The sequence below is a fragment of the Penicillium angulare genome (assembly GCF_028827245.1).
Source record: "Penicillium angulare strain IBT 27051 chromosome Unknown utg000002l_segment0_segment0, whole genome shotgun sequence".
Taxonomy (NCBI): Eukaryota; Fungi; Ascomycota; class Eurotiomycetes; order Eurotiales; family Aspergillaceae; genus Penicillium; species Penicillium angulare.
Window position 1 is genome coordinate 1,626,485 of NW_026623161.1, and position 20,880 is coordinate 1,647,364.

Here is a 20,880-nt window from a genome sequence, read left to right on the forward strand (position 1 = left end):
CCATCAAGTGCCAGTGGACAGATCAGATCCATACCGATTGAGCCTTACGACTCCTTCCTATTAAACCATATACAATCACCTCCCATAGAAGGCTCCACAGTCAAGCCTACCTTGCTCACTGTCCCCGAGTGATCGACATAGAACTCCATCGGCAAAGGCGGCAGATCACTCAGTGCCGGAGCAGTCAGCTTCCCCAGAAAGAACTCACCACTAGCGTGTGTCAAGACAATCTGAGTCTCAACCGAGCTATGAGGTATATGAGCTACCAGAATATCATCATCAAGAGTTATTGTAAAAGAAGCATCCGCAGGATGACAGTATGTACCCTGATACTTTTCCAATGGCAGAACATATGGCAGTGGTGGATCAGGTAGCATAGGCATAATAAAAGGTTTCAAAACCGATACATCTGGTTTTGGAGACATCCGCATACTTCTCTCTCCAGCCAGTTGTCCAAAATAAGTCTTCATCTTCTGTTGATGACGTGAGTCCACTGAAGGTCCTTGTAACCTGTCCAATAAATGGATTGCTAGTGTCATCGAAGCGTGTGCCGCTGTACCAGAGTTACCCATCATCACGAAGCCGAAGTGTCTCTCAGGAACAAAGAAGACTAAACTCGCAAAACCAGGCATACCACCGGAATGGGTATATACAGTCTCGCCACGGTAATTCTCCACCACCCACCCTAAAGCATATCCATGATATGGCCCGGGTAGACTGGTGTCACCGGAATTAAAATGGATTATTCTCGGCTTAGTCAAAGAGTCATGATCCCTAAGAGGGCCGTTCCGTTCAATCAACTCGCGTATCCAGTGCGAATAGTCAAGAACATTGCTAACCATCGCACCGGCTCCTGTCATCGCCTCGAAGTTCGGTGGACTCGCCAGGAAATACTGGCCACTTCCACTTGGCAGATCCTGACCCGGGACGCATATATACCCCTTCACGATCTTTTCCCGGTTTGTAGAATCCGCTTCAGCCTCTGAAACAGAGAAATAGGTTTTGTTCATCCCAAGAGGATCCCAGACCCGCCTCTTCATGAACGAGCCAAGTGTTTCGCCTGTGCGTTCTTGTAACGCGTGCGTGACGGCAACATACATGTGGCTTGAGTATTGGAACTTCGTTCGAGGTGGAGCTGTGATGGGCATGTGTCTGAGACTTCGGACGTGATCTTTGACGGTTCCATCTCGGGGCCCTAGGATGTATTTCCAGAGGTGGTCTGGTAAGCCGGAGCGGAGAGAGAGAGCATCTTCGATAGTGATGTGCTGGGTTGCATAGTCATCTGATAATACGAAGTCATCGGGAATGATAGATGATAGAGGAGTATCCCAGTCGATGGGGGAATCTGTTCCTTTGCTATCGTCAATCAACATGGACATGGAAGCAGCCGTTAAGGGTTTGGTTAGGCTTCCGACTTGAAAGCTTGCATCTGTGGTCATCAATTTATCTGGGAGTTCTGCAAACCCGTAGGCCTATCGATACAATTTTAGAACTCTGCATAGGCGAGGGCTTCGGGATCCTTACCTTTGAGTGGGTATGAGGTCCGTGGACTACACATATAGATAATCCTGGAACTTTCCATTCTTCTAAGCTTTGTGCGACAAGTGTGTCGAACTCTGCATCGAAAGGAGGACGTTCAGTGGAATTGGCCATGGCGGTTTACCGAAGACATCCACGGTGTCAGCGCGGGGTTCTGGGCTAAGTCCTACATCTGCTTATGGCTTGGACTCTCTTTATATACGCATTCCGCACAGTCCTCCGAAGACATCCAAGGTGTCAGCGCGGGGTTCTGGGCTAAGTCCTACATCTGCTTATGGCTTGGATTCTCTTTATATACGCATTCCGCACAGTCCCCCGCACAGAGTCTCTTCCCCCCTCAGGCCCCCAAGTCCGCGGGGTGGCTTAGGACAATGAATACTTCATGGCGAATGATTGAGTTTTCAAGTCAGAGCTGGCTGAGAATAGATGAAAATTTTGCACAAAATAGATAAACATCTAAAATAATCTGTTCGTTACAAGCCATGCTGTTGGCCTAACATGCAGGTAAACGAGGTTGTAGTTGATAGAGATGCCAGCATTGCATGACTGCAGTTGTACCGCGGAACTGTAATCGGCGGGCCGAACACGCGACGTCACCGCGTTTAGTGGTTTCGCGTCTTCTCAATCTTCAATCCGCGTCCTGCGTGATCTAGAACGACCACGTTCTCGCAACAATGGTCGACCAGCCCAATTCTCGCGCAGAAGTAGCAGGACAGGCTGTATCTGTTCGATCAGAACTCAAAATATGGGAAAGAGAATTTGCAGTCACTCACGAAGGAAAAAAGGCCGGTCGGGACGATATCAAGAACAACCCAGAAATCGGTACGTCTGATCTAATAAGATACTGGAAAAGACGCACATAACCATGCGACAACTTGAGAGTATCAGCAATGACTGATTTCGTCTTATTTCAAATCTAGCTGCCAAATACAAAGAATATGGCCGACTTAAAAACCTCGAAGCCGCTTTGATTCGTCGCGAAAATCGCCAACAACAAGAAGTCGATTCTCAAGCCAAGAAACGAAAACATACCTCTCCTACCGGTCCATCGCATTCATTCCATGATACTACACCCCGGAAATCAGCTAGAGGAATATTTGCGACTCCAACCAACAACCGTACAGCGAAAATTCATCCCTCGCAACTAGATCCCTACGACTCCCCCTCTACATTTCGCCGATTATTCAGTCCCAGCACTCATAAACAAGGCTTACCAGCACCCTCGCCCCTCAAAGCTGCAATTGGACCTACACCCCAGCGCGATGGAAAGGCACTTGGACTATTTGACATGCTCTCCGAATCTGGTGGAAGCAACGCAACACCATCAGCGAAAAGGCAAAAGGATGCACTAGGAGCAGGATTCCGAACACCCTCTAAACCGAAGCGCTTTGAGCCCATCGCAGAGGATCCGGAGGAAGAGGTCGAAGAACCATCATCACGACTTTCACGAACACCAGCATCCTCAACGAAGCAGTTTTATCTTGCAAATCTCTTTGCAACACCTACTACGATGCGCTATGCAGCTATGGTAGAGGGCGAAGACCAACATGTCACAAATGGAAACGCCCAGGAACCAGAAGGGCCAGTATCTAGACATTCAAACCCGTCAGAAACGCCGTCATTTCTCCGTCGCTCGAATATAGGTCGTTTCCCTCCGCCTGTTGCAAATGAGAATGGGGGTCTCAGTCCTATTGCATCACGGAAACCGACTCAATTCGCTAGTCGGGGCTTGTCTTCTTTGGTGCAGGGTCTTCGGGCTATGGAAGAGGAACGACTAGAAGATGATTGGGATGTGCTTCGTGAAATTGAAGAGGAGCAGGATATGCTCAATTTTGAAGCTATGGAGAGTCAGGCAATTGAGACAGAGTACCAGCGTCCATATAAAAAGAAGGGCCAGAAACGAACTACGAGAAAAGTCAATATGCGACCGGTTATTTCTAAACCGAAGTCTAAAACTCAAACTCAAACTACTCCTGATGTCTCTGACGAGGAGAGTGGTGATGAGGTGACTGCAGTTCTGGAAACACAGATCCAGCAAGCACCGAACGACAATGCTGCGGATGATGACCATGAAAATGATATAGCATCTCTTCATTCTATATCCGAAGCAGGCTCGGATTTCGAGGGAGATACCGACGCCGATTCCGACGGTGATCCCGAGTATGGCGAGAGCGTCAAACCGCCACCTCGACCAAAGAGTTTCTCAGAGCGAATTAAAGAGGCTGTTGCGATGGTTAAACCAGCTGCTAAGGAACAGCCAGCTGATATCACACAAAATCAGCAAGCTGGGAAGAAGCCGGAGACTGAGAAGGAAGAGAAGCAACGCCCTGCTCGGAAACTCAACCCTCAGACTCATGCGAACTATCGATCTCTGAAGATCGGGAACAGAGGTGGTGGACGTGGTCGAGGACGGTTCCGCAAGCGATGAGGACTATAGGAAACCCCTCTATAGACCATTCACGACATAACGATTGCATTAATATAGCATTGGCACCTAGGTAGTTTATCGAATAGCAATTGAATTTTTGCATTGTCTCTTCTTAAATTCATAGCTCTGCAATATTTTGACATTAACTGATTAATCATGACGGGTCTATTGGACAATAATTAGATATCACTGTTTTAGTCTGGGATATATCGATCGAGAAGATATCGGGGCGGTCTAGAATGACGGTTATATGGTCGAGATTGCAAGCGAGCTCCCCTCGATGCTGTTCCTCTTCTTGTGTCAGGTCTTGAGATCCGATCAAATAAACTTCTATCACCAGTATCGCGAGGCCGAGCGGGAGGACGAGCTGCAGGATAAGCTGGACGACTAGAGCCTCGGTCGTTCCTATTACTAGTATTCTGCGCTTGCCTAGGGTATTGCACATGGCGATCCCAATCCTCTAATGAAATGTAAGGACTTCTCAACCACGCCAACAATTCATGCAGGAAAAGCCGAGCATTGTCGCGCCCGACAAAGTCCCGTAGAAGCTCCTCAGCTTGGCCAGCACTGCCTCTAATATCAACAGTTCGCAAGATTGCAATCACGTACTCAAGCAAGAATTCGGCATTATTCGCTCTGCGTTCATCCAATCGTTGATTCCCTGGGCGAGGTACTCGATCCCGGCCACGTACCTCATCCGTCTCTGCCTCCGGGTTCAAAAAGCTAAAGACTTGTAGTTCTCTGCGAATCCACTTTCGCGCGCGCGAGACTAAAGCTTCATCACGGTTGAAATCTCCTGGTGTCACCTCACTGTATTGCGATAGGCGATTTGACCCAACCCGGAGAGAGTATAATTGGTTCTGGTAGACGTTCCGCCGGACAGCGAGAGGGTCATCCGATACCGATTGCGGATGTGGACAGGACCGTGGATGTCTTGGCCTGGCTCGTCGAGCGCCAGGGAATCTTCCACGACCTAGCGCAGAGCCTCGAGATTGTTGTCCGGATCGTTCTTCGAGTGGCACTCTGTATATTTTTGGACCTTGCGCTGCTTTCAGGTCATATTGAACAGTTGTAAGTCGAGCCTTACCTATTATATCGTCAGCCAGAGTTTAGTAATGGTATGCATAAGTGTTCGTACATAAAGGACAGCTTGGTTGTTGCTCTAGCCAGCTGAGCAGACATAAGAAGTCAAAGTTGGTATGGTTGCATGGCTTTGCGATACTTGGTTCCGTGATTGATTCCAAACAAATCACACACGGATTACCCTCGGCCTCTTCATCAGCTACCTCCCTAAGGGTCTTTTGGAGTATTTCCTGTTTAACATCCCCATCGTCTGCCATGAAGTAGAAGAAAAACTAAGATTGAATTAGTTACAGACGAAGATGCGGAGAGGCATAGATAAGAGTCCACCGCCTTCCGCGCACGGGCAGAAAAACGGTAGAGTCGCAGCTTCCTATTTCACAAGCTGCAATTTGCTCAAGCTACGTCACTTCGAACCAGCGGAAAACTCCGCTAGGAATATTTCGCAGTCGCTATTGCTTATAACCACTCGCTCGGGCTGCGCGATGAACTAATTGACTCCGATTTACTTTTCCTCTACATAACACCATTCGATGCGTTCAGCGAAAGCTGTTGTGTCCGAGAACTTCGCTCGATACGGGAGAGGGGGCGCGAACATGCCTTATAGCACCGCTACTGGATCGTCGCAGTCACATCAACATACTCTGACGGCACTTAAAAGGTGGTCCGTCGCGAGCAAGGAGCTTCCAGGTATGGATATTGGCTGGGGAGACTAATGGAAAGCGACCAAGCTCACTATATCTTTTTCTCACAGCTACCTCTCAAATTCGGGCAGTTCACGTCTACGACTTTGATAATACACGTAAGGCCAGATCACACTGTTGGATAAATGTGCCATGCTGACCTACTTTGCCCATAGTGTTCCTCAGTCCCTTACCGAACCCACAACTTTGGCATGGTAGCACCATTGGTCACCTTCAATCAGAAGCGCACTTTGCAAATGGTGGATGGTGGCATGACCCCAATATTCTTTCGGCTACAGGAAAAGGCTTGGAGGCGGAAGAGCCCTGTGCTTGGGAGGGATGGTGGAATGAAAACATTGTGAGGCTGTCGTGTTTACTCAGGAGCGAGGGGTTTTGTTCACTAACCGATGCCAGCTCCGTCTTGTGAGGTATAGCATGGAACAGAAAGATGCCCTTACAGTGCTTTTGACCGGTCGAAGCGAAGCTGGCTTTGCTGAACTCATCAAGCGCATGGTTGCCGCCCAAAAGCTTGATTTCGACATGATCAGCCTGAAACCTGAAGTTGGGCCAGATGGAAGACGCTTTCCCTCGACTGGCGCCTTCAAGCATGCTTTCCTTGAGGACCTTGTTCATACTTATGACCAGGCTGAAGAGATTCGAATCTACGAGGATCGTCCAAAGCAGTAAGTAATTGTCTACGTTCTTAGGACTTTGTATCGTCTGATTGATTCGATATCAGTGTGAAAGGATTCCGTGACCATTTTGAAGAAATGAACAGGAAACTGCAAGCAGCACATGGTCACGCATCCCGGAGACCTATCACGGCTGAGGTGATCCAGGTATCCGAGGGATCTACTTATCTTGACCCAGTAAATGAAACTGCTGAGGTGCAGCGCATGATCAACTCACACAATCTTGCTCTCCGAAGCCCATTAGGGAAGTTCAAGGCTTATCAGCGATATATGCGTATCAAACGCACGACCATCTACACTGGGTACTTAATTTCCCAAAATGACTCAAACCGCATGATTGAACAAGTGCTAAGCCCACTTGTTCCTAATGGACTTGCTGAGTCGAATGATCTTAAGTATATGGCTAACAATATCCTGATCACACCTCGTCCTGCCTCACATTCCGTTTTGGATAAGGTTGGTGGCTTTGGAAAGAAAGTAAATTGGCAGGTTACGGGGACGGCGGCCTACGAGAATAGGGTTTTCGCAGCTCGTGTCTCCCCAATTCCTGCAACAGAACAGGTTTATACTGAAAACCCAGTGCCTCTCATTGTTCTGGCTGTTCGTAAAGGGGCTCGCCCCGTTGAAGCATCCAAGATCACAAATTGGCAACCCGTCTCACCAAACCAAGCTCTAGTATTCGAGACTGAGGTTGGAGAGAAAGTCATTTTGCGTGTTGACGATGATGACAAGGCTGGCCCCCCGCGTGGACCTAAAAATTACAAAAAACGTTATCTGCAAGATCGAGAAGAACAGCATGCTCACCCCAATACGGCCTACAGTGCCAGCCACGAGAACCAATCACATAGTTTTCATCCCTACCAGCGACCTGGTGGCGATAACCGCAGTTACCACGATGACAGCGGCCCCAAGAGAGGCTCGTACCGAGGCCGAGGTCGTGGTAATGGCCGGGGACGGGGCCAAGGCACACGCGGTGGGCGCGGTGGGCGCGGTCGCGGAGCCCGTGAAGGGGGCGCAAATCCATTCTACAAATCATTGGATGATTACAGCAATGCGTATGACGGCTCATATGAAAACAAAGGTCCGAACAATGGTGGATATCCAATGGACTACTAAGGTACATAAATACCAAGTCGTGTGATGCTGGCTGTGTTTCTCTTTGTGTCTCAAGTCAATCTATGGAGGCATAAATCTCTTTGTTGCATTCGCTCAGTGCATCTGGAAGGCGCTTATCATTATGGACTAGGCGTTGATATGAAGTCATGGTTTTTGGCCTCAAAGCGCCTGCGTTTATTTTTTTTAAAACTTGGTTCATGATCATGAATACATTATGCATTATTTCCATCGATTCATTAATTCGTACTCAAGGCATTTTGTCAAGATATTTATGGTGTTTAGATGGTACATCTCTCGTTAGTTCTTTCGGAATCAAGTTTTACATCCTTGGTAATCAAACTAGAACCTTGCAGGAGCCTTCAAACTTGAGAAATTAAGAACTTTTATTCAGTGGTATTATTTAAGGGTATCGATATCAAAAACTCCACCAGAAGAATTCCCACGCATAAATGGCTAAATATCATGTCGAGCATACTTACTCGCCAACCGAATTCTCCTTCCACGGTACAACAGGATGAAAGGAAAAGGCACAAAAAGTACGGTCAAGCAGCCTAACAAAGTACAGGCCCATCCAACGCCCAAATTATGGAACATGGCCGACGCAAAAAGCGGAAACCCAGCTCCAAACGACGAACGCAAGAAATCATTCCCGGCGAGTACACTGGCAGCGTACCGCGGATACGCATGTGCCAGATAACAAAAAATGCAATTAAAAATCAAGCATCCACCCACCGCAAACAACATCGAGGCAATAATTGGCACGATCCAATGCACGCTAGCAAAGTTGCCAGTCCAGCCAAACCAAAACAATGAAATGGGTAGCGCAAAAGCACCAACACAAGCAGGCGGCATCTGCCATTCTGGCGCGATATTCCCGTCCTTGTCGAAATATTTCGATTGATATTTCCATTTCCAATAGAAGTACCCAGGGATAGTAAGGCAGCAGGTCGAGACAAGAATACCCATGAAAGCCAGTCCACTTTCACCTGGATTAAAGCCGTGAATTTCTTCAAAGATGATCGGAAATGCTTCGAACCAGATATAAAGAATACCATAGATCAGAGCGATATAAAGATTGAGCAGAAGAACAATCGGCTCAGCGAAACAAAGTTGGAAAGGTCGAACAAGCGCCTCAAAGACAACGTCTACCGGCTTGATCTCTTTGATTTCAATCTCCGATTCAGACATATACCCCGAGTTCCCTGTTATCCGTCTTACTCGTCGTGCCCGTCTTGCAAGAATATTCGGCGCAAAAGTCTCCGGCAGACCGAAAAATAGCAAGACAAAAGCAAAAGCAGACACCCACATCAACTGCCAAATTGTCCAGGTCCATCCCTTCGCGGAGGACGCGAAACCGCCGAGCATGGGACCTAAAACTGGCGCTGAGATGGCAAACATGCCCCAGACACCGATCATGTAGTCGCGGATTCTGGGACTCCAGATATCTCCCATTGATGCGGCGCCTGTTGCTAGGGCAGGAGAACCGATGAAGCCGGTTAAAATCGGAAGGCAAGAAGCATGCCGAAGTTTTTGGCGTAGATGACGCCGAAGTTGAAGAAGACGAATACGAATAGTGTCAAGACGTATGTTGGGCTTCGGCCTATCATTGGAATTTCGGATAATGGGGACCATATCATAGGCCCTAGAAGGCTTCTGTTAGATTTAAATCTTTGGAGCGTGGGGTATATAGAATTGTGAAGCCTGAGGGTGACGAACCTATTCCGTAGCCGACCACGAAAAGAGTCAAACCTAGGGTTCCTGCAACGCTACTCACGCCGAATTGAGCTTGAACGCCAGGGATACCAGGCGTATATATTGCGGAACCAACATAGATTGCAAAAGTCAAAAGCCAGATGAGGCAACTGACAAAGAACTTCTTTTTCGTGCTCCAGTTTTGAGGATTCTAGAAATCAGCATTAGCGGCTTTTCTCGTTATGGAATGTGTCAAGTACGCCATCTTACCTCCGGATCATCAGGACCACGCCAGCTTATTACAAGCGATTGCTCTGGAGCTCTAATAGTAGACACAGAAGACATCCGTCGGGTCCGAGTCGAAGCTTGAGACATGACGGTATAGATCCCGCAGGCCTCTAGATCATCCGGGCTCTCATTCTCCGTTTCTGCTGTGGAAGTTGTTGTTTCTTCTTCCTTGTTTTCGGTTTTGAGATACTCTGTCCAAACTGATGGATCTTGTTCTTCTGGATATTGCATCCATCTGTAGTGAGTAGCTAGGCGGACTAGCTTGCCGAACGCAGTGTCACGTAAGGTCTCCATGTTGGAGGTGTGGGTATATATATGTTGTAGTGTTGCAGACCTGGAGTTAAGGCGAGAATTGTAGTTTTATGAGAAGAAATGCAAAAGAGATATTTGAAGCAGCTTATATCCTAACCAGACATTTGAATTGAGTTTTATAGTTAAAGTTGCTTAGATGTAGTTAATAATTGATGATGACTTAACCACTATATCCGTATCCGGGCAAGTTCTACACCTTTATCCGTAAAGCCGAAAAACCGAAAAGCCGGATTTTGTGGCAATGGTACTATGATTGTTTGGCCTACCTAGAGGCGATTTTACAAGAAAGTTAGACTCTAGCTAGTATTTTTTGGAGTCGGGGGATTGAATTAGCTTTCAATTTTCATATCTCGAGGAAACGTCTAGAATATTCGCCCTTAAATTGCGGAATTACAGTGCTTCCAAACCTTTCCTCAGTACTATATACTGGCATGTAATCCTTCAATTTTTGACTTCACCTTTGACATCTAATGCTCACAGAGACTGAAATGACCCTCTTGAAACTGCTTGTTCTGCTTCGCTGATTTGAGGCCACGCTCTTTCATAAGCTCAAGTCGGTACGCCTTAGCTTCTTCTAAAGACATAGCCGAACAGTCCACCGTTTCCGTTTCGACCTGATTGACCTTCTGCTTTTTCGCTGGTCGATCAGAGCTCTGACTCTCGACAGGCGTCTCATTCTCAGTAGAAGTCTCCTTACTCTTCTTCCAATTCTCTTGTTGCGGCGGCACATTGGCCGAAGAAATAACGCGTCGGTGCGGATCCACTAAGAACAACGCGAGAATCTTGCGATGACCAGGCTTGGACCGATCCTCCAGCGAAAATGGACTTACGCAGTGCTGAAGCGTATTGGGGAAGGTGATGAGTCTCCCCTCCTTGGTGACCACGCTGCCGAGTTCTTGCGTCGTCAGGCAGGGGCTGTTGTTTTCCAACTCGATGGAATAGCCATATACCTGTTGCATGAATTGGTGTTGGTCTTGTTCGTATCCGAGGTCGTTCATATGATCAGTCATTCCGCGATGGCGGAAAGCAAGCGAGCTGTCGGTGATATTATCGCTATCGTAGTAGTAGATTGCTGATGCCACGATGCGTTCGTTCTGTGAGATACAAGGTAAGGTATAATTCAGTGTATCGGGGGTATGGGGAGCGGGAGATAGAATCAACTCACGAGTTGGCCCTCAATATGCCAGCTTCCACCCTCGTACTCAGGTTTCCCGGGTGTCAGCTCAATATTCGCCAACTTGACAATGACCTGCAGTTTGCGATGGCAGAAGTCTGTTCGGAAATTAATAGGCTTCACCCGGTCATTCTTTGGATCGGGGATTTTGAATTCCCCCGGCTCGGGAATTTTGACTTTGCGAGTAGCCTCATATTCTTTCTGGCGCTTGTATTGGTCTTCAATATGCTTCTGATGTTCCTGAAAGTCACCTTTTCCGTCATACTCTTCCTCCTTTTCGTCCCATTCCGGAAACTCTCCATATCCATAGCCTTCTTCCCATTCGAAATCCTTGTACGAAATTCTCTGGGGGTAATTCTTTTCAGTAAGAGATGCCTCCCACAGGGGTACAGTTCGTGAAATGATCTTTTCAATAGATTGGTATAGCGCGCGGTGCTTGACTGGGTGGGCGTTGTTGATATAGGACAAGATGCGACACTCTCCATCCTTTGAGATGTCTATGTCACATGGCATCCACTGGAATTTCATGCTCAGCATAGGTAGTTTGGGTAATCCTCTCCTGCGGCGCTTGTCACTAGAATTGACCTCAGACTCGCTATCTGGAGGAGTAGGAAGGACTTCGCCTTCCCCGATATAGTCAAGGCAGTCTTCAATGCCGAGAATCTTATCAGGGAGGACTCGCGTTTTGCCGTAGAGAACCGGGAAGAGGGATGGGTGCACGAGGTCTAGTACCTTGTCATCAGAGCCGGGGTGGTAGTCCTTCTGGTCCTCGAGAACATCCTCGAGAAGGTTCACTGCCCCTTTCAACGCATCCTGAAGCTCTTTGGAAATGGCGGTATCCGACTTAATCACATTTTCAAAGACCTCGAGATATCCGTTTTTCTCGAGACAAGATTTCTTCCACTGCAGTTCTTTGATTACCCAGTCCATCATTTTAGGCGTAACATCTTGCCCACTCTGGGCGATCTCTTCGTGCCATTTGTTGGTGATGGTCTCGTCACAGACCTTTCGTTCCCATTCGGGCTTGTCAGTGATGGTATTCATTATTTGCATCATAATGATTTCTCTCTTAACAAGGAGCTTGCTAAATGAAAGGAGAAATATTATGTCAATATGAATGAGCGCATGTAAGCTGGATGCTAGTGATCAACGCACTCAAGTCTACTATCGTGCAGATGATTCGGGTCCAGCGCGTTGTAGAAGCCCTTGGAGATGTGAGTCAAAGTGGCCCCCCTCTTCAACATTTCGCTAGACAAGATAGTATATCAGCATCGCCGCTTATCTGTAGACATCCATTGATGATCGAGACCTACTCAATACTGCTTTCAAAATCAATTGGGAACCACGACCGGCGTAGCTCGTTGATGTTTGGCTGAGCTATTAGCATTCGCTAGTGAATATGGCGTGGGATATTATAAAGCTCACAGCCGGTGCAGCATTCAAGGGCACATTGAACCCAGGCATTTGAGTTTGGAACCATTCGTGGGTAGGATCCATTGCTGAATATTGAAGCCCGGATGCTGGGATTTTGCTAAACCTTCGTAAATTGCGGCCGCGGTGGCTTTTATCTCAATTTGTCTTATATTAGCGCCCAGGCAACGATCAGGCTGCTACTGAGGTTAAATAGACCGAAGATTGGCGCGGGAGGTGATTGGTACGGGTGCTTGCCAAGAAGAAATGGTGGGGGCTATTTACTTAATTTGTATTGGCGCTGTTGAAATGGGGAGATTAGGAGCTTAAAGAAAGAGGTGCATAGTTTGAAATCTTTCGGACAAGCTAGTTATGCATGACACAGCTATTTGCCGACTTTAATACTTGGAATATGGAAGTTCTTCCTGGTCTGACGAAGGTAAAGAAGCCAATAGATAGCGGACTTTCAATATGGAGTAATTACCTACATCCATATACGAGGATACCGTGTTATGCTTCTTGATAGTTTTGATGCCCTCGAAATTGTTGGTAATCTTTGTCTTTTGAAGTCAGACTTCGCTCTTGCAGTCAGAGTGGAGTGTTCCTATGTGCGGAATGAGGAGGAAATCAGAAGTCGGAAACGAGATTCTGATCTGCAGAATATGCTGCCTGATCTCAAAAGCCAAAGCAAGACGAGCAGCAGATCTTGGATTCAAACTAAAACTAGAGAGCTAGTAGACAAACGCACTGGATCACAGGTTTCCAATGAGGTATTTTCTTGGGCATCAAATGACCCTAATTCCCTTGGAATTCAACAGCCATCTATCCTTCATTCTTCTACTTCCACCCAATTCCAAACTAGCTAATACATTGGAATGTATTGCTTCTCAGTCCCAGTTCGCCATCATTCTGAGCTTGAGCATACAAAGCTCCCCACATAGAATGGCTTGCTAAATTTTCTAGTCACGCTGGCATCCTTAGAGGAGGGGATGTCATATTTGCCCAGGTCATCTCTACACTCCTCATCCCTACTTTTATTAGCTATGCTTTATTCAAAGGAATGAGATTGGCATACTTAAAGAAGGTGCATGGAGGTAGGGGCGCCGAGCCTGCAATAGTGACGCTGGTCACCTTTTCGTCTCTGTTGTATTATCAGTACACTGGCAGATATGTGCATCAGGAGAAAGGAGTCATACGGGGAGTGCGAGTTCACACACTCATCTCCAGAAGTTGGATAATCGACACTTCCTTCATTTGAGGTTAATGTCACCTGTATATCTTGGTTAATATCAACATTCTTTTGGAGTAGCATCATTTCTTGCATACAGTTAATTGATCAGCCAAAGCAGGACTGATAGACGCAAGTAGAGTGACAGCAAAAGGGAGTGAGAATTTCATATTGAATTAGATGAATGGAATGAAGATGGAATATACAGCAGCAGGGCGAGATAATCCCTCTTCTTTATACCTCGAGTAGTATTACTTAGTACAAAAGGGAGCATAAGCAATACGTCAGGTTGCATCGGATAGTGCATTTATGGATTTTTCTTGCATTCACCGCTACTCTATGAATTCGAAATTAACCACTAGCATCAACAAAAAGTCACTTCCACATACCCAAGTACAGAAGGCTGGCAATGTACATATAGCTGAAAATATGCACATTGTCGATCTATAGAGCAAAGGCCAATGAGGATCTGACCCTTTCAATAATCATGCCGATCAATAGCTTGGCTGAAAGTCTTGTACTACGCCAAATCTGCCCTTGTTTTGAGAACGAGGTCAGATCTGGAGCTGAGCTGATTTTATGCACATCATATCCCTACTGAAATGATCGTCTCTTGGATAGCCTAATACTCATATTAAGTTGTTCATCAAAAGGCATAACTCATTCCCCGCAGACTTGAACTTGAACCTCTCTATGAGTCTATCCTATGAGCCGCTGAGAGCTGTAGGTATTTCAGGGGGATATGAACCGATGAGGTTCTTTTTTTTTCTTGGTTGGGATGAGATTCGCGAGAATCACGAAGTAATTACGGGGGACCATAGCGATCATTGGAAAAATGCCCCTCTCCCCCCGGGCCCCCTTGGCCATTGACATATAGTAGTACTAGTAGGTGGTAGATGAGCTCCGAGTCTACCACTAGTAGTACTAGTAGTGGCCGCCTACTGTTACACTACTACATACTATACTGTAAGCTCTACATTGATAGAAAGACGAGTGGAAAGACGAGTGTAAAGGCAAATGGAGGAATTTTTTTCCCCAATTGTCGTAGACTATGCTAGTAAGTTCATTCAAAAATGGGGGGTTTCCCGATGATCGTGATGGGCCCCCGTCAGTAATGTAGGCGCCACATAACCGTTGCACGAAGGAGCCTCTAAGGGCTGTAGTTATTTATAGGACATTTAAAGCTGAAGTGACTAATATAGAGGTGGATAGATAACAAAGTTGTGCTTGGCGGTTTTTCTTCTCTGATTTGCTAGTTAAGATGCATGCAGTCAAGTTTGGAGCTCATTGATGAATGATATTGAAGCCACTGGTCGGTGGTGAGTTAAGATAAAGTTTGGAAAAAGAAAAGACAAATAAGTTTTATACAGGGAAACAAACGCCTCGGCAAAAATCAAATACAAGAAAAACCACAACACCAGTTGCAAAGCTGTACAAAATAATTTGGCATTCATTCTATGTCAGATTCCACATATTGATTTGATTTGATAAGGGGAACAGCCATTTAGATCTGCTTATGACTTTTTTTTTGAGTCAAGATTATAGGCAAGAGGATCCCGATCCTCTGATATGTTCAAGAGCTCCAAATTTCCAAACCCAATTCCCCTGAGACATCGAGTCCCAGTAGTATTCCATGTAATCCATTTGGCTCCATAAGTTATTGAGCAGTGCCGTGTGTTCGTAGGTATTAATCATTTCCCATTCGTGTCGTATTGTCGGATATAAGGGGTAGTAGTCGTATGTTGTGTTGATGGTCGCGTGAAACATGGAAAATAAACAACGCAAGATAAGTAAATCGCAGAAAATATCAGTTAACTCATTCATCATCTGTTAATTGCCTGATGAGTTTGATGCTGAGAATCATAACAAGAAGGCCGATGGTTACGACCACCAAAAGAACAAAGCCGAACCAGCCAAGAACCATGGCTGATGAACCGACTCCACTCTTGACGCTTCCGTTGCCCATATCTTGGGCGATAGTACTTGCTGCGACGGACGCTGTATGTTGCCATAACACGGACACTAGGACAAATACTGAGGAAACGAAGATGAGGGCGAGTGCTGCTTGTGAAACAGGGCGAGAGGGGAAGGGCTTGACTTCAAGCTCGGAGCCAGCGTCATCGCGCTCTTCGTGCCAGCCAGGGAATGTGGCAAGCAAAATGAAACACAAGAAAGCGAGCACAACGGCCACAATACTAGTTGTTTATTAGTTACTTTGCCAAGAACTTGCATGCATATATCAGAGATAAACTTACAGGAGGTATGGGAATACTACTGCATCCTTGAAGGTCGAGGCAACCCAAATAAGATTGAGTGGGTCTTGGTCCACTGTGACAACCTCTGCTAGCGCTGTGGCATTTGCATTGCAAATGTAGGAACCGTGGTCGGGTTGAATACAGATACCGAAGTATCCGACTCGGACTTCTAGTTCAGCACCGGCCACGATATGTGCGATAGCTGTTGTGACATCAGGTTGGACTTGTGACAGGTCGAAGTCGGGTTTGTAGCTTTCATAGTAGAGCGAGATCAAGAAGATATTGGGGATTTGCGGAGATGATGAGGAACACCCGGCCAATAATAATGCTGAATGGCCATTAGTTACATTCCTGACTCGCACGGGCGTTGAAATTAGGGTCGATAGCGGATGCCTCGAACTTACACAGTAAAATAATAGCAACTGCAATGATAATCATCAACACATGGTGGTACCCGATCATGGGAACGAATCCTGCGTTCAAGTTAGTGAATCTCTTCAATGTTGACTGATTGAAATAGGAAGGTTATTATCACATACGGGCCCATCCAGCAGCAAAATCAACAGGCATTGCGTCGAACGATGGCACACAAGTTGGCCCACCTCTTTCACGTCAACAGACTCACCCCTCGGGTCCCCGAGAAGGAGGTTGTAGAATCAAGTGCAGGAGCAAAACCTGCTGCCCAGTCGAGTTGCGACGTGCTGTTTCGTAGATCGAGGATCTCTATTAACGGACGCAGCCGACGTCAAGAATGGTTGGAATGCGGAGAAAGAATGTGGGAGACGATGTATGAGAAGACTTGACACTTCTTGCGAAGGTAGATGTTGGGCTCAACGGAGTACACTAAAGTACAGTCGGAGTTTTGGCAGGTCTTTCGATTCGAATCGCACCTAAATCACAAGAGTCGAATTTGGTCAGAAATGAAGCTTCTTGCACCACCTAGTGTTTAACACAGGGGAGTTGTAGAGAGAGAGGAATGTGTAGAAGGAATGGAAAGGGGAGGAGAAAAGATCGTAGCTGTTATCCAGGAAATCCACGTCAGGCTCAATTCCACACAATTGTCAACTTGGAGGCTGGGGATGGAGACCAAGTATGGGAATCTAGGAGGCTGGGCCAACCGCCTTTGTTTACTCTCCTGCTTCCCGGGAAACCAGATTTTACCGCCTCCCAATCAGGGTAATTCTGCCAGAGATCGGGCTCATCCAGGCATCAACACTAATCCGAGAACAGACTAGCGTGGATCAGATTTACTGGTAAGTTGGCTCCACAAGCGCCACTCGTGGGTTCATCCCCAGCCTCCACAGCACTTGAGTTAATTATCTGATGCACTCGCTCCATATGTCCGTACTCCGCAATTTGGTAGGATCGGTGGCCATATCAAGGAATCCAAGCGGCCAAAAGATGAATAAGAGTAATGCACGTTTCATTCTTAGACACTAACAGTGCAAGGTCCAATAATAAAATACATATCAAATAACGCCATTTACCCCACGCCATGAACAATAAAATATTGGGATCACCGATCCATGAAAATGCACTCCACAAGTGGGTGGTTGTGTCCATTCAATACTCCTTTCCCAAGACCCGAAAATGCATAACGCCCCAAATGCTTTGACAGTATCATTTGGCGGCAAACGAAAAGTGCTTCATGTCAAATGATGAAGTTTGTCCAAAGCTGGTCGATATTTCCTCTTCCGACTCGTCGCTGTCCGGGACAATAAGATCCTCACTGCCATGAGGTGTATTGGGCTGTGTAATAGCTGGCGTCTCATCTGATTGAGACTCCGAAGAATCCGCATGTCGAAGAGAAGTTGGAAAGTTGATACTCTGAGATCGTTTAAGGGCTGATTGGCCCAGTCGCTGCAGTACAGTGAGGTGTTGGCGCTGAGGGGTCCTGCTTGGCGTCGTGACGGTATAGTTTCGAGGCGACGATGGGGATGGGCCTGTGTTACCAGATTGAATCACCGGAACTTTGGTCGCGGGGGAGCGCTGGATTGGGGACCCAGGTTTGGACCCCGACTTGAATGTGAACCTGCTTACGAGATCCGAGTTCTGTCTTTGGACGTGGTAAGTTAGAGCGTCATTGAACTTGCAGTCTTCAGAGCTCTCAGGCTGCAATAAAGAAGTTTTATTTGATACGGCGTTGCCATCAGTTTCGCTAGCTGATCCAGCCTCAACAACTTCAGACTTAATAGTTTCTTCATGCTGTTCTTTGGCTGCATTTTGAACCGGCTCAGCCTCTGGGTCAGGATTGGGAATTTGGGAGAATATGTCCTCCGCCACCTCATCTGAAAAGACATCCAATGTCGACTTTCGTGGCTTCTTCGTTCGGGAAAATTTCTGTCCACTGGGGCTAGCTTGCTCTCTAGCAGCAAAAAACCGACTTTGTACATTGGGACGGACAGGAAGAGAATCATCTTCAGCTTCTGAACACAATCGCTGCCGCTTAGTCGATTGCAAGCTCGATACTCGTTTGCTCTGAGCCAAAGGAGTATTTCGCTCGACACTTCGAATCATGGGACTAGCACCCTGGTCGGAGAAGGCCCTTACTGGAGTGGACCTAACTGTGTTAGAGCGCAAGGGTGCGGAGCTCGCTTGCCAAGACATGTTCGAATTCCTCTCCAATAGGCGCTGCTGACTGGGGGATGGGGTCAGGCTGTTTGGATCCAGCTCGGCCAGAGGCCTCCGTTTCGGGGTGAAGAACGAGTTGATCGGCTTGCTGGGCTTCAGCTCTGAAGACGAACCCAAAGTTTGACGACGACTAATGCCCAGGGGCACTTTACCTGTAGCCAACGGTTTCAACTCAATCGGCTCCTTGGTCGTTGGGTCTAGATCCCCAGAAGCGACCCCAGCCGCAATCTCTGGCTCCACATCTGCCCCAATGAAGGGCATTTCCTCAAGATTGACACCATCGGAGGGCGTCAAGGTCACAAGCCGTTTAGCGGTGGGACAAAATACCCATTGATAAAGGAAAGTGTTCTCGGCCTGTATGAAGTTCGTCAGGTAGTCCGCTGGGACCTTAAACTGTCCATCAAATTGCATCATTTTTAGAGCCTTTTCCACAGTACGATGTTTGCGAATGCTGCGGTAGGCAGTCTTCAGTCCCATCTTCGGGATATTGGCTAGGTAATCACACCCACTGAGAATACACATCCGACGAAAATCTGCGTCGCTCCAGCCAACAAGGCTGACTTCCCGACATGCTGTGAAGTCTGCGCGATTTAATTCAATGCATTCGCCATGCTGATCCAACTTTGACAGCAGACGCTTTGCACCAAACACCAACAAATCCGAATCCTCGGAAATTATCCCTTGTACAATCCCCCTCTGTTCGAGAAACACCATTTGAGGATCTGCCTCGTATGGAGCCACCACATACTGTACATTCATTTGCTTCAACTCTTCAATGAGCTGTCGGGCCATGTAGGGTGTTACGTCGACGGCTTTCTGAAATTCTTGATAGGCCTCTGGCAGTTTGCCCTTCCGCTGCAACTCCAGTCCTAAGGCCTTGCTCTCTTGACGACGGCGGTGTCGGTCTGCTTCCGTAGCCGCTTTGCTGGGAAGATTGTCGCCATCGAACACTAGGTAGGGAGTTACTCCGAAGTACAGGAGCATGCGGACTCGGTGCAGGACGAAATCAATATGTCTATTATAATGAGTATTGGTGCCATGGTGCGTTGTGGTGCTTTCGCGGGGGGTTGGATGATCTCCTACTTCCTGGTTGGCCTGTCTAGGACCAGATCCACGGAACAAGCAACTGTTCCGCGGTGCAGCCAGCCATAAGCATCTATAGCAAGTGTTTGCCCAGCAAACTTCTTTAGATGACATGGTTTTTGAATGGATTTGAGAAGACCGTGCAATCCTATCAAAGGTTGTGTTAAGCTTGAACATACCCTCCCTTTCATCGAATAAATTTACCTTTGATACCCATAGCGGCACCGAGGGTCGAGGCTCAAGCGGGTCCTCGAGATCAGTCGAAAAACAATAACATGCGGATTTTGGAAAAGTGCAAAGACCAAAAGGGAGCAATCAATGTGCAATATGGTAAGAAGAAAGGACGGACACATGAATCACCAAGTAAATACCGCCATGGCTGGTGGAATGTTTGTTCACGTTTGTTCCCCTCTCGACGCGCAGACGCGATGGGGATGATTAGGGAAGGCGGTGGTGGCGTGGTGACCGCCTGATTCTGCAGGTGCCCAAAAAAATAATTATCGAATCTAATCTTGAAGCGGTGGATGAAGATACCAACTTAATTCACCCAACGATCTCTTGCCATAATGCCTCGTACACTCCAAAAAGTACACAAGCAAATCGCTAAGAAGCGCGGTGCTGTCGACGCCCTCCATGAATTCAGCCGTGATGCTCGACGTTTGCGCCGTGCAGGCGCCCGCGACGACCGATTGATCCGCCACACTTCAGCCGTGATGAAGGCTCGTCAGCCATACAGTGAGCATGGGAATTGAATCATGATCTAGGAGAGGCAATATTCTAATAGTGATATTAGTGGAGCGAATTGAATATTTCCACGATGCTGTTCAAGCTATCGAAGAACCGTTGACCGACTCTGGATTGGCAGAGGTAGTAAATAAGTATGTGCACACCGGAGCGGGACATTGCAGTACAATCCTAACCTGACACCTAGGTGTATCAACCGAGACGCAGAGGAGATTGCCGAGCTTCATCAAGAACGCCGCAAGGGCCGCCCACCTACCCGCCGAGAGGAGGCCTTGAAACAACGGACGCAGACAGAAGAGAAGGAATTCAAGACCGGATTTTGGATGCCAGATCTTGGCGAAGAGGATGCGTTATTGAAGTTAAAGCATTGGAATGGCGAATGGACAGCCCTGAGCTCGGCCAAGTTCATTCGATTGTGTCAAGATGGAAGCAAGCAGGAATCAAGTTTTCCGCCCAAGGGAATGTCATAATTGCAAATACTCTGTTTGATCTTTGATTTTAATCTCTGTTTCTCTTCGCCACTGC

The 20,880-nt window shown here is 47.2% G+C and overlaps 9 protein-coding genes across 9 annotated transcripts; 3 read left to right on the plus strand and 6 right to left on the minus strand.

Annotated features, from left to right (window-relative positions):
• Positions 1–44: 44 nt before the first annotated feature.
• On the minus strand, positions 45–1,653 carry N7478_002063 (Peptidase S12 Pab87-related C-terminal; the record flags this gene model as incomplete). Its single annotated transcript, XM_056918277.1, has 2 exons — positions 45–1,472; positions 1,525–1,653. 2 exons carry the CDS (start codon positions 1,651–1,653, stop codon positions 45–47), a joined length of 1,557 nt encoding a protein of 518 aa, XP_056783888.1.
• Positions 1,654–2,213: 560 nt separating this feature from the next.
• Positions 2,214–3,967, plus strand: sld2 (the record flags this gene model as incomplete). Its single annotated transcript, XM_056918278.1, has 2 exons — positions 2,214–2,361; positions 2,460–3,967. 2 exons carry the CDS (start codon positions 2,214–2,216, stop codon positions 3,965–3,967), a joined length of 1,656 nt encoding a protein of 551 aa, XP_056783889.1.
• Positions 3,968–4,161: 194 nt separating this feature from the next.
• On the minus strand, positions 4,162–5,307 carry N7478_002065 (RING finger domain protein; the record flags this gene model as incomplete). Its single annotated transcript, XM_056918279.1, has 2 exons — positions 4,162–5,054; positions 5,106–5,307. 2 exons carry the CDS (start codon positions 5,305–5,307, stop codon positions 4,162–4,164), a joined length of 1,095 nt encoding a protein of 364 aa, XP_056783890.1.
• A 273-nt stretch (positions 5,308–5,580) lies between these two features.
• Positions 5,581–7,538, plus strand: N7478_002066 (rRNA 2'-O-methyltransferase fibrillarin-like protein; the record flags this gene model as incomplete). Its single annotated transcript, XM_056918280.1, has 5 exons — positions 5,581–5,737; positions 5,802–5,849; positions 5,907–6,088; positions 6,145–6,413; positions 6,470–7,538. The coding sequence occupies 5 exons, from the start codon at positions 5,581–5,583 to the stop codon at positions 7,536–7,538; spliced, it is 1,725 nt and encodes a 574-aa protein (XP_056783891.1).
• Positions 7,539–7,991: 453 nt separating this feature from the next.
• On the minus strand, positions 7,992–9,812 carry N7478_002067 (MFS transporter; the record flags this gene model as incomplete). The annotated part of the gene is made up of 3 exons (XM_056918281.1): positions 7,992–9,180; positions 9,251–9,441; positions 9,501–9,812. 3 exons carry the CDS (start codon positions 9,810–9,812, stop codon positions 7,992–7,994), a joined length of 1,692 nt encoding a protein of 563 aa, XP_056783892.1.
• Positions 9,813–10,297: 485 nt separating this feature from the next.
• On the minus strand, positions 10,298–12,501 carry N7478_002068 (DUF4246 domain-containing protein; the record flags this gene model as incomplete). Its single annotated transcript, XM_056918282.1, has 5 exons — positions 10,298–10,924; positions 10,996–12,088; positions 12,160–12,252; positions 12,318–12,376; positions 12,430–12,501. 5 exons carry the CDS (start codon positions 12,499–12,501, stop codon positions 10,298–10,300), a joined length of 1,944 nt encoding a protein of 647 aa, XP_056783893.1.
• Positions 12,502–15,458: 2,957 nt separating this feature from the next.
• On the minus strand, positions 15,459–16,467 carry N7478_002069 (Fig1 domain-containing protein; the record flags this gene model as incomplete). Its single annotated transcript, XM_056918283.1, has 4 exons — positions 15,459–15,837; positions 15,898–16,225; positions 16,302–16,370; positions 16,437–16,467. 4 exons carry the CDS (start codon positions 16,465–16,467, stop codon positions 15,459–15,461), a joined length of 807 nt encoding a protein of 268 aa, XP_056783894.1.
• Positions 16,468–17,517: 1,050 nt separating this feature from the next.
• On the minus strand, positions 17,518–19,512 carry N7478_002070 (putative exonuclease; the record flags this gene model as incomplete). The annotated part of the gene is made up of 1 exon (XM_056918284.1): positions 17,518–19,512. One exon carries the CDS (start codon positions 19,510–19,512, stop codon positions 17,518–17,520), a length of 1,995 nt encoding a protein of 664 aa, XP_056783895.1.
• A 665-nt stretch (positions 19,513–20,177) lies between these two features.
• On the plus strand, positions 20,178–20,825 carry N7478_002071 (translation machinery-associated protein 16; the record flags this gene model as incomplete). Its single annotated transcript, XM_056918285.1, has 3 exons — positions 20,178–20,346; positions 20,405–20,489; positions 20,543–20,825. The coding sequence occupies 3 exons, from the start codon at positions 20,178–20,180 to the stop codon at positions 20,823–20,825; spliced, it is 537 nt and encodes a 178-aa protein (XP_056783896.1).
• Positions 20,826–20,880: the final 55 nt, after the last annotated feature.